The 12,662-nt window shown below is 41.2% G+C and overlaps 1 protein-coding gene across 6 annotated transcripts in view; it reads right to left on the bottom strand.

The window, feature by feature from the left end:
- The window catches only part of PHACTR2 (phosphatase and actin regulator 2), a 271,743-nt gene that overhangs the window by 60,924 nt on the left and 198,157 nt on the right, over positions 1-12,662 (bottom strand). For all 6 annotated transcript variants that reach the window (XM_047732858.1, XM_047732861.1, XM_047732859.1 and 3 more), the window contains exon 3: positions 3,620-3,700. In XM_047732858.1, coding sequence (XP_047588814.1) covers positions 3,620-3,700 — 81 coding nt within the window. The remainder of the gene's footprint in view (positions 1-3,619; positions 3,701-12,662) is intronic.

Below are 12,662 nucleotides of genomic sequence, written 5' to 3'. Positions count from 1 at the left end.
TATCATGGAATTTTGTCATGCTCAAAATGAAAAATGTATTGCTGAGCCATACAACTTCCAAGTACCTACAATCTGATTCCCTTATAAAAATAAAATAGATGATAATTGAGGGCAATGCCATTATAAATCTTAACTATTTCAATAAAACTAAGGTAATACTTTTTAATGAGTATAGGTCAAACCAAAGGGAAACCAAAAGACTTAATTCTTATTATTAGATCCCAAGGAATTCGCTATTAAGAACAAGGGAGGGGAGACACAATGCAATGTCCAGATATTAGACATGGGAAAACTGAAAGCTAATGGAAGTATGGAAAATTCCAAATGAAAGAGAAAACCACTTCTTTATATATATATATTAAAAAAGAAAAAAAAAAAACCTCAATTTTTAGGCAACCCAAATATAAATTTATCTCTGGTTACCCAGTCTTTAGTTGATAACAAAATTTACACGCTGAAGTCATGTTAACATGACTTATTACATTACATTATATTAATTATATTTTAACCCTTATTATGCTAAAATTCTTCAGTAGGTTAAATAACTTATTTTAAAATCTAAAACAAAAAAGCTAGAGAGAAAATTAAATAGTCATGGTACAATAAGAAACTGGATTTTCACATAACAGAGTCAACAATGTAGAAAGATACTTACTTACTTTGAGGTCTGAAATAAAGCTAGCCCCTATGAAAATAATGGTAGAAAAAGTAGACCGATACGTGATAAATATAAATTGAAGAATAAAACAGAGAACTGACGATATTAATAATTAACTGGTGTGTGCACTGAAAAAGTTTTCTCATTTTGTGCATAATGGTAGAGTCAAAACAAGCTGAGTCCTTGATATAGTTTATGTATGTAGGTAAAATGCACACACACCTACCAGCAAAGGAGAGCAGGGGGAGATGCTGAGGTTCTAAGGAACAGGAGCCCTCGCGTGCAAAGGAAAAAGACAGCTCAGGCAAGGTGGCAGGCTTCAAGTGAACAGAGATAAAGCACACACAGACATCAGTGGTGAAACAAGGAGAAGGAAAGTGTTTGGGGGCCTCCCCTCTTTCTGGTCAAATGCGTGTAGCTGGGATACAGCTAACAAAAAAAAAAAAAAAGAGAGATGAGGAGAAAGTTCTGTGTGACCACACAGTGAGTGACTCATCAGAAGGTTAAAACATACACCGTGGGAGAGAGAGAAAGGAGGCCACAAGGCAGGCAGGAACATCTCCATGCCCTCCTGTTAAAGCTATGGGAAAAGATGGAAGGAAAGAATCAGAAAATAAGGAATGAACTTGGACTAGACCTGGGAATTCTCAAGAGAGACGACCAATTGTTGAACGTTTAGATGGAAGTTAGAGGTTAGTGTAAAAAAGATCATCTAAAAGGAATATTAATAAAAGCTGGGAGTGAGGGTATGGGGAGGGATGGGATGAGGTCAAACCCAGGGTAGCTGGAGGGATGGAAAAAGTCTATCTGGCTCCCGAATAAAGGATATAATTGACAATAACTATCAAGAGCGAAGGCAAGGTCAGGAAGATCAAGGCAAAGAATGCACCTTTGCTGGCAGAAGACAGGAGGTTGTCACCAAACACAGCAGCTTCCAGTCTCTGGCTAGAGCTGAAAACAGACCGAAATTCTCAAGATAATTTTTTTGGAGAAATGACAGAAAACTTTTCTCCAACCCCTGGCTGAAAAGGGGAAAGACTCTATTTACAATAGGCATCACCAGGAACTTTCAAGGATTAGGTCATTTCTGTAGTTCCATATAGGGACCATGAAAAAGACAGAAAGTAAAATTCAGTAATTTAGGACTTCCCTAAACATTAAATCTGTGACATTATGTTTAGGTGAAAAACTGTTTTGTTTTTATGTTTTAAAACTTTTAATGTTCAGTCTGCAGAAGTTACCAAAAGGTCAACTAGAGTCAGAATTCTGGGAAGTAAGCATCAGAGACTGTAACCCATCAAGTAAATAGTTTAACAGATTAGGCAGAACAAGAACCAATCAATACTAAGCATTTCTTTAAGTTGCCCACTGTCACTTGTTTTTAGAAAAAATAAGCTCTTTTCTAGCTATAATTTTTAATCAGGTAAAAAAGGGGTCTTTAAATCTCTATCTTTCATACTCATTAACAATTTCAACAATAAATTTTCACATTTTTCCTTTCTTTAAACAATTTCCAAATAATTGATACCAAACGATTACACTGGCCCACCCAGGAGGTGACTGCTCAGAAAGGTGATTGCTCAGTGGATCTATAATTTCTCTCCTGCCTCCAGAGAGATTAGGGGGGAGACTAATTTTGATGCTGCAAGCACACCCTCCACGAACAAAAAGTTAGGGGTGTGCATTTTTTTTTTTTTTAATCTTTAAAATTCCCAGACAGGAAATAAATAGTTTCACGGTAATAGAAAATTAAAGAAGACATAACGTTCATTCATAAAACAGAATGAGAAAAATATAATAGGCCAGCGATTGAAATAAAATTGTGAGGGCTCAAGAAAAATTGCATTATTCACTCTAGATTTCCCTATATTCTTAGAAACAGCAGTAAAATAGCAAAGCATTTCCAACCCTCACTCTACAATTATTGAGATGTTGGAAAAAGTGTGTTATTTGGATTTATAAATAGTGAATTCCAAAAGGTGTTCTTTGCAAAGAACATTTACCAGGAAAAGAATTCTGTAATTTTAATTCCGAATTAATAGCACCATATTTGTCCCTTAAAAGTACAGTAATACTACTTTATCCCAGTAAATGTCCAGGGGGTGGGGCAAGGGTAGGCATGAGGTAAATCAACAATTTTGCAACAAAAATTTCCTTTAGTTTTAAGAGTAGGGAGAGCAATGAAAATTATTTGGTATTACTTATTTGGAGAAATAACCAATCTTGGTGTCTTCTTCTGAGGGTCTATCTTGGTTTCTATGTAAGCTTTTTCTTTTTGAGCAAGATTCCCTCTTGGGAGGATAGGGGAAAAGGGGGAAGAAGATTAGGGGTAGGGAAAACAAAATGCTTAGAAATAATAATTGTTAGTGAAAAGGTGAAAGGCATTTAGATACAAAGAAATGAAAAGAGAACAATATTAGGAAAATTACTTGAGAGAACGCATAAAGCAGATTAACTTAATTTGTCCATTTGTGCTTTATTGATTGTACATTTGATTGTATTATTGAATATCAAAAACAAAAGATAAGTTTACTACTTTTTTCTCCTTTTTCTTTTCCTGGTAGGCTTATGACACCAAAAGGCAAGAGCCAAGTAACAACACTGCATTTACTCAAACAACTGAGTTAACTTATATAGAAAGAAGGAAGCTTCAAAACAGAAGAGGAGCCATATAAGCATTTGTATCTTATCTGTATCTTCAGCCCATACCTTTGTAGAGCTTTAGGGTTAGTAGCAGATAGTGAAGGACTTGCCAAAAAGGTCACTGAATTCTTTTTCTAGAAAATCTTAGATTCTCTGTAGCCCACAAAGGCATTCTGAATTAAAGCAAGATTTTCAGAGTGCTGTACTCACTGCTTTATCTCCCAAAGACCATGATCATCTTAAATTCCAAAAGAAAACGAAAGAAAGACCAAAGAATAAAGGATCAAGTTATTTTAAATGTATGATTAATTTCCTCACCTTGATCAGGCAACTCCTTAAGAACGCCCCTTCTTATCAGCTCCTCTCTACTTTGTCTTGTGGATATCTTCCTTTCTAATACTTTTAAAAAGAATAAGCATAAGTAAGAATCAAGTCATTGCTTAAAATAATTATGAAAAACATTTCAAGTAGAACTGAGCACATGTATTCCATTCACCCGAGGGCTCAATCCCCAGTTTTTTGAGCTGTCTAGCAAAACTCATGGTTGGAGTCAACCGAACTCAGTCAAGAGCAAAGGACTGCAGCCAGTGCTCTGAAACCCAGCCTCTGCGCCTGATCCTTCCAATGACGATGTTTGGCCAAGAAACCAGGCACATTATTTCATATCAACTATAGAGCAGAAAGGTTACTTCTCACTTTGAAATATTCCTTTTTTTAGGCATTCTAAAACACAGGCCTCAATGAATATGCAATGTATACAAAGGATACATATGCTTACATTAAAACGAAACAGACAGACAGATGTTCAGTAGATATTCAGGTAACTCATCTGAATCCCAGAGAAAAGGGACTATTTTCCAGTGTTTTCTCTTTCACACCATCTATCACAAAAGTCCAACACATCAGCTCTCTGTAACTCTTTTCCTTGCCATACTCAAAAGGTCTAGCATGTTCTGGTATATCCCCCCAACAGATCCCAAGGCAGGAGGACAGAGTGAATTCATGCTTTCACGGGCATGTCGAGAGAGATGGGAATCTCAACAATGCCTCTTCCTTCTTCTGGAAGAATTTAAATTCCTGCTACAAGTTCAGAATGTTGCTTAGGAGCTTAGGGTGGTACTTTGATAGCATTCACCTTATATATATATATATATATATGTAATATTAGTTTCCTGGGTCCTGCATGTCTAACTCTACCCCCCACTTTGAGGGGCCAAGGTGGTGTGTAAAATTAATATCATCTACTAATCCTCTGAGCCAACACTGTCCGAAGGGTGTTCTGGAAACTTCTCTTCCTTCTAGATGACCTGTTGGAAAAAGCACCTTGACACAGCAAAAAGGGGCCACAGAAAGAGCCTAGGTCTCTTTAGGGAGAAGGAAAGGCACATTGGTGGAGACTTGGTAGACATAGCAGGATGGATTCTGATTCTCCCCACAATTCCCATTTCTGGCCTCAGAATTTGCAAATTCTAGAGCCACATGTACAATCATTTCAAGATCTAAGCTAAACCCCATTATCCCAGGCCCTGCCCCGGCACATACAGACAGTGCTTATAATGACACTAACAACCTGTTTTGGGGGGTGCTCCAGGCGGTCTGAAGGAAGGACACTTCGAAGACAGAGAGGGTTAAAAAAGGGTGTGCCTTGGGGCGAGAGCTTTGTATGAAGCACCTGAAACTCTTCGGTAAAGGCATGAACCCCAGAGTCCCAAAGCTTAGTCTTTCTTGAAGAAATTGAAATATTTTTTTTCCTTTTCTGACAACTAGTAATTGTATATTCCCCCTTCTGTCTTGGTTGCGAGAAAGGTCAGAGTAACATTTGATATTAACATAGATTTCATATGGCAATTCATGGATGATATCCGTTTCCTCCTTTTTAGAGACCTGACTTCATTTGTATTTAATTTCTAGCATACGTGATCTTTGTTCTCGGTTTTGCCCAACACATTTTGTGGATAGAATAGAATGGAGGGGCGCCTGGGTGGCTCAGTGGATTAAAGCCTCTGCCTTTGGCCAGGTCATGATCCCAGGGTCCTGGGATCAAGCCCCGCATCGGGCTCTCTGCTCATCGGGGAGCCTGCTTCCTACCTCTCTCTGCCTGCCTCTGCCTACTTGTGATCTGTCTGTCAAATAAATAAAATCTTTAAACAAACAAACAAACAAAAGAATAGAATGGAAACAAACAAGAAAATGAATAAATGAATGAGTGGATGAACAAATGGTCAAAAGAATGATAATTAACACCTTCTTGGTTCAAACGGACACATACACGGAACCTTCCCCTCTTCCTTTAATTGTCACCCACCCCCCACTCTGCCCTCCTTCCAGAAGCAAGCAGACACAGCTCACTTAAACACTGGTTTCAATGGACAAAGTTAACTGGGTGTGGGGGGCCAGCTGGAGCTGTTCTTTTAGGTAAAAAGAGAGCTGTTACTTAAAGACAGCTTCTATTTGTCCAAGCTTTTGTCCAAGAGAAGAGAACTTCTGTCAGCACAGGGAGCCAAACAACACCCCCAACAACACCATGGGGGGCTGCGAACGCTGTGTTGGAGGCTCAGAAAGACACTGACCACTGCATTCAGTGGTCGCTGAAGGACACCTCACCCAGCTCCAAGAGTGTGCGATCTTCTCTCATTAATCAAGGCCATTCTGTAACCTCTGCTTTGGGAGTCTTTAAAAGCTTTCACTCTTGCACCCAAAAAACTGTCTGAGAGCCTAGAACAAATCTCGTTTTCGTTTCTGCCTTTCCAATACAGATCCTAGAGAGGGGATGCTTCAGTTTTAGCTTTAAGCTTTCTGTTGCTTTAAATCTAACTTAATCCCAGTTAAAAAATCCCTCCTCTTTCTTCCTTGTAAATTCTGGAGCTCTGAAGCAGCAGCCTGGCTTCCTGCCAGGAATCAAAACCCACAGTTCTGTTCTTTGCTCTACCTCTTATAAACAGGTTCTGATAGGAAAATGCGCTGGCGATTTGTTTGGTCTTTGGCTGAGCAGGTCTTTAACACATAATGCAGATAACTGTGTCCCTGGCCAATGAGAACAAACTGCAGGCGACTGAGAATGGAAAGTATGTTGCCGGGGCACCAAGTTCCAACCACCATTCTCCCAGAAGAACAAGTATCACACTCTTCATCTTTTAAAATATTTGCCTCATGTTTACATAGTGTCTGTATGTTTGCAGAGCACATTCACTGGACACTTTTTCATAGGCTTGGAAGTGTTCTGCCCTGGAATGAATTGGGAGAGGTCATTTTCGTCCAACAGGGCTGCACAAACAGGAGTCATTTCAGGAACATTCCCAAGAAGGGCTCACTTGCTTGAAAACATTCAGAGGCAGGATGGCCTCCTCTAGATATCTGTCACCCTTATTCCTGGGAATGTATTCCTCCTAAGGAGTCAGAACCACACTCCCTGTGACTTCGGCAGTTAATCAAGCCCACGGTCCCTATAGCTCTAGAGTAAAGTAAGTCCTTTGTGATGGGGAAATAGCGTGAGTTAGCTCTTTGCTCACTGAGAGCAAAGTGGGTCATTAAAACCTCCTAGAATCTGATGTCGAGTATCCAACCAGCTGCTCTTGGACCCTGAAGTTCACACTAATCAGTGTAACAACAGCAATAATGTTGGGGGGCTCCCCCTCACAATTACTGCCGGGGAAGAGACTTAGCGGGGGCACAGATCACTGGATGCAGTAGCCAGGTTTCCCCATGGGCAGTACTATTCCCAGGTGAGTAAATAGCTCATGGGAGCTGACTTTCAACCCAAGCCAAAAAAGCATGTATGGTTTTTACACGAAGATCAAGCAAACCCATGATTTCTGTTTTGCTCCCTGGACTGGGGGAGTTAAAGTTCCGACAGTTCACTTGCAATTATAACAGCATTCATTTTTCTGAGAAGTGAAGGATGCCCTGTGCCCCCATTTTCCTGCCTTCATGCTTATACTCTGGCTTTTCAAATATTTGAAAAGGACCGATCTTTCAAAAGCATCCAATGGCTGTCCATCTCGCTTTGAATACTATTTCTACTCTTTGGCATGGTCTCCGCAATGCCCCCCAGAGGCTGCCCCCACACGATGCCCCTTACCCCCGTGGATCCTTCCCTAACAGCTCCCTCCTGGCTCTCTCTGCTCCAGCCCTGCCAGCTCTGCTGCTTGTCACCTGACATAAGGAGCAAGCCCCCATGTGGTGGCCTCTGTCCTTAACGGGATGGGCTCTCCCCAGATCCCCACACAGCTCAGTCCACCACTTCCTTCAACTCTCTGCTCAAAGGTCACCTTATTAGAAATCCCTTCCTCGCACACCCACGTAGAATGGCGTGTTCCTCTTTTCGTCTTTATCCATCTTATCCTGCAAAATACATCATCCCCTTCCTGAAACGGGACCTGGTTCTTAAGTATGGTGTCAAAGAGAACCAAAATTCTTGTTTTATTTACTACTGTTTTCCCAACAGTGCCTTACAGGTTCTTAGAAAATATATGTGTGTTGACTACATAAATGGATAAAAGAAAATGGGCTGATGACGCTAATGGTCTTGTTTTCTACCCCTTCTCCACCTCTGGCCTAGGAGAAAGCAAGCGAGGCCTGTGGCAAAACTCAATGAACAGGAGTCTTCTGTTTTCTGCCTCCTCCACTTGGCCGGGCCTGCCAAAGGGAAAATCCTGAGCTCTCCATCCTATGGCTCATCTGAAAAAGTCTCTGTGCTCTGAAGAAGGAAGGTTACAGTGTGTAGAGGACCGACAGCAGCCAACTAACAGGGTGTAGCACACGACTTGGCTCATCATAAATTTTCAATGATTTATGATGTCCTTCTGGGCGTGGAGCCTGCATTCAGGAGAGGAGGCTGGGGCATATGCCACAGCTCCTTGCCCTGGATGCCCGGCCAGGATTTTATAGTACTCTGGAAGTATCAGTAAGAGTAAATCTTGCAGTCAACAAGCCACTTGTGTTTTCTTTTGGCGGGGAAAGAGAGTCCTAATTCTCAATTCTAACACTGTTTAATGATGGAACAAAACAGAAGAGCAATTAGACTATGAAATAAGCACACCGTGTTATCTTCTTGGTTCTGAGGACTGAATGGCCTTACTGTACAACTGTGACAGGAACAGAGAACTGCTTGTCTTGTGTTGCAAGTGTTCTATAAGAGCCCGGCTTTGCTTTACCTCTCCTCAATAGCAGTTACAGAAAACAGCAAGGCAAAAAAAGGGGCTCCTTTTTAAAAGACCCTTCACGAAAGCGTAGCGAAGTCCTTTAAAGAAACCACCGCCAAAATGCCACCCAAGGGGACACTTGGAAAAACTTCCCAAACAGCTCGAGAACATAAGGCAGTGAAATAAAGCCAAAGTCCCCCACTAAAAATACTCAGGGGTCTGGCCATTTTCGTTTTGATCCGTGTCTCTCCCCTACTTAAAAATCCGACACACTACAGAAAAAGCCCAACCCCTCGGAGCCACGGCCAGGCTTCACAACTGGTCCCAGTGGACCATTCTCCCCCTCCCTCTTGTTCATCCTTTTCCACAAGCTCAGTGTTGAAGCCCAACCTTACTCTTACTTCTCACCATTTCCTAAACACTTCCTGTACCTCCTCAGCTCTGTTCCTGCGGTGTTTCTTTCTCCCTTTCTCCTAGAATCATACCTTTGCCGTCTCCCCTTCTCTGAGGAAATCCTCCTCTAATCCAAAGACCACTTCCGACAGCGCCCCCTGCAGGACGATGTCACCATTCAGGCTGGCTAGAGTCAATGATAGCAGTGCTCCTAAGGCACTTTAAGGTAACTTTCCTGTGCCTCAGCTTTTTTATCTACAAAATGGGAGAACTGATATCTGAGTGGCTCAGTCAGTTAAGCATCTGCCTTCAGCTCAGATCTTGATCCCAGGGTCCTGGGATCGAGTTTCACATCGGGCTCCTTGCTCAGTGGGGAGCCTGCTTCTCCCTCTGCCTCCGCCTGCCACTCCCCCTGCTTGTGCTCTCTCTCTTTCTGACAAATAAATAACATCTTTAAAATGCGAGAATGACTGACTGCTACCTTTTCTGGTTCTTTTGGAGATCAAATGTGTTACAAAGCTAAAGTGTTTAGACCAGCTAAAATCTAGAAAGCGCTGAATAAATGTTAGCTATTACTATTATTTCTAGTTATAGCCATTCTTTTTCATTGCTACGTGTGTACATAATTGAATATTCACATGACTCGAAGCCCCATGAGAGATGTCTTGTTTGTCATTTTATCCCCATGTTGCCCGAAATAATATATTAAATTAAGTATTTGGTTTTGTTTGAGGGGAGGGAAGGGAAGGCATGTCTAGCACTCTTTTCTAATCTTCTCTACTTCTTCTAGAAACAGCCCTCCTGATCGTTAGCCTTTGAGGCACCACCTTCCCCCTCATTCACAGTCCATGCCACAAGTGTGAAGCTAACCTCACCCTCAGGCCTGAGGGCCCCCAGGCTTATCCAGTCAGAGCCTGATATCTTCCTGGCCTTGGTGACTGGTTCAGAGACGGGCTGTGCCCAAGCTGCACCAATGACAACCAGCCCAAGAATTTTTGGAACAACAGGAAAAGAAGGCTTTCTCTTTCTTCTGTATCTGTTAAAACTAGCTGCATAGGAGCCTAGAGCTGCAAGTAGTCATTTTGCCTCCATAAAAGGAAAGTCTAACTTAAAAAAAAAAGCCAATACTGAGGAACATAGGCCCAAAGAAGAAGAGAGATTCTTAATCTTAGCTTTAAAGCACCTAGATCCCGCCAAACCTAAAAGCTGTTTGGCCCTGGGCTTTTCACTTACATGAACCAATAAATTCCCCATTTACTTAAGTCTATTACTATTCATCAGCAATAAAGACCTTTTACTTTTGAAGAGTCAAAAAAGCTGTTACACAGATGTTTCTTTAAAGTAAATTTTCTTCCAGAAGAGGCCAAAGATTCTCTAGATTTTCAAGGCAGAAATATGAAAGAACTAAACTCTTTATCCCCCAAGAGTTTGAAACTTGACTAGACTTTAAAAAAGAGGAAGATGGTGAGATCTACATCCCCTCCCCTTCTTGGGAAATTCAGTGTCACAACTTCCTTCAGAAATCTGATAGTAATCATCCATTTATTTGATGCTTAGGTCGCATTTTTGTATTTATATTCTTATCACATTTCCCAGTATTCCTGAAAGACAGGCTAAGCAATTCTTTTTAGTTCCCTAGAACAGATAAGGATATCGAGACTCTCAGAGGTGAAACACATTTTCCAATTCCATACGCAGAATCTGGTTGAACCCAAATGTGTCCAGACAAAGCCTACTGCTTGCATTCTTCAGACTGAATTGATAATTACAAAGATTTCAACTTTCCCACAAGTATAATGCTTTCCAATTTCCCTTCAAGACATGAGGTAGAAAAACTTTTTTTTTTTTTTAAGATTTTATTTATTTATGTGAAAGAGAGAGACACAGAAAGAGAGGAAACATAAGCAGGGGGAGTGGGAGAGGGAGAACCAGGCTTCCCGCCAAGCAGGGAGCCGGATGTGGGGCGTGATCCCAGGATCCTGGGATCATGACCTGAGCTGAAGGCAGACGCTTAAAGACTGAGCAACCCAGGCGCCCCTAGAAAAACTTTCTGAAGTTGATTTTAAATGAGCAAATTTTAGATGGTAGTACATTCTCATAGTTCAAATTATAAAAGGATACAGTAAAAACTCTCATTTCCACCCCATCTACCACCTATTCAAATTGAACCCCACTTGTACTCCATATGCAAATAACCACTTTTATTAGTGTCTCCTCTACCCATCCAAACTTTCTTAGGCAAATCCAAATATTCATTTTAATTATTCTCTTTTTTATACCCAAGGTATGCTGTTTTACAAATTGTTCAGCAAGAGTGCCTAGGTGGCTCAGGTTAGGTGTTTGCCTTCTGCTAAGGTCACGATTCCAGGGTCCTGGGATCGGGCCCCTGTTGGGCTCCCTGCTCAGTGGAGAGCCTGCTTCTCCCTCTCTCCCCCCACTGCCTGCTCGTGCTCTCTGGTTCTCTCTCTCGCTCGCTCTTGCTCTATCTCAAATAAATAAATAAAATCTTTAAAACAAACAAACAAAACTAATTGTTCAGCACAGTGCTTTTTCATTGAACACTATATGTAGTATATTAAAATTTTCAGGTAAGGGGATGACAGACAAAGGCCAGGTCAGGGAGAGAAGAGGGGATGATCTTTGCCTTGTGCAAAGAGCAGCAGCTAAAGTCACTGCTGTTTCCAGAGAGGGAAAGCTGGGAATAGTCATGGCAAGTCAACTCAAGGGACTCGGGGATTTTGTTCCCAAGGGATAAGGTTTAGGACTAGAACAATGAGTAAGTCCCCAATCCCACATGGGCCAGGAAGTACAAGTAATCTCAGGAGAGTAATCAGAGGCCAGGATCTGTGAGCTACGTGAAACACCGCTTGTCTTTTCTTCCAGTGTGACTCTCAAAACACATGACAAACACAAATGTTCGAGACAGGTGCTTTTGCCTGCATCCTGTGTGTTTCCATTTCTTGTTTCTTCATGTTAAAAGATAGTAAACCCAAAACAGGCTGAGACCACAAAAGGGACAGAAGTTTGAAATAAAGAAAATGAGAACCATCCTTAGAACAATTAATTCTAACTTCAGTAAGAACAAGCTAGAGACTTGATATAAAAATGAATCTCTGCTCTACATGATGAAGAGGTTTTGCAAACTAGGAGGTTATTAACAATACCCATTAGAGAAGTTCTTAGAGAGCCTGAACTCCTAATTCTGAGGCCCTTCTCCTTGATCTGCTTCAAGACAGTCTTACACATTTCAGGGACTCAGCAGCATGGACTGAGATGAGATCCTATCTCATTTTATCACTGATCAGACAGCTAAATGGCGGGCAAGAGTTGCTGGGAAAGAGACCGTAGTGATACTAAACTACCCTAAATTAAGACATTCTCACTTATCTAAACATCAAATTCAACTGTGCAGGATTAAAGGCATCTGAAATTATTCATACTTTAGGCCAAAATTTTTTGAAGTCATTAACGTGTAAAAAGCCTATTTTTATTTAGTGAATCTAGAAATATGTCATAAAACATCACAACTCAAACCAATAGGTGTGAGTAACCCACCAGAGTTAGTAAGGAGATTGAGTAAGCATCTCTGCAAATTCATATTTACTTATTTCATATACATACCTCATCACAGTCGGGTTTTTTTTTTAAAGATTTATTTATTTATTTGACAGAGAGAGAGAACAAGTAGGCAGAGTGGCAGGCGGAGGGGAGAGGGCACCACTGAGCAGGGAGCCCAATTCGGGGCTTGATCCTAGGACCCTGGGATCATGACCTGAGCCAAAGGCAGCCACATAATTGACTGAGCCACCCAGGCATCCCCAGACTGG

The sequence above is a fragment of the Lutra lutra genome, chromosome 6, assembly GCF_902655055.1.
Source record: "Lutra lutra chromosome 6, mLutLut1.2, whole genome shotgun sequence".
Taxonomy (NCBI): Eukaryota; Metazoa; Chordata; class Mammalia; order Carnivora; family Mustelidae; genus Lutra; species Lutra lutra.
This window is presented reverse-complemented; position numbering and strand designations above follow the sequence as displayed.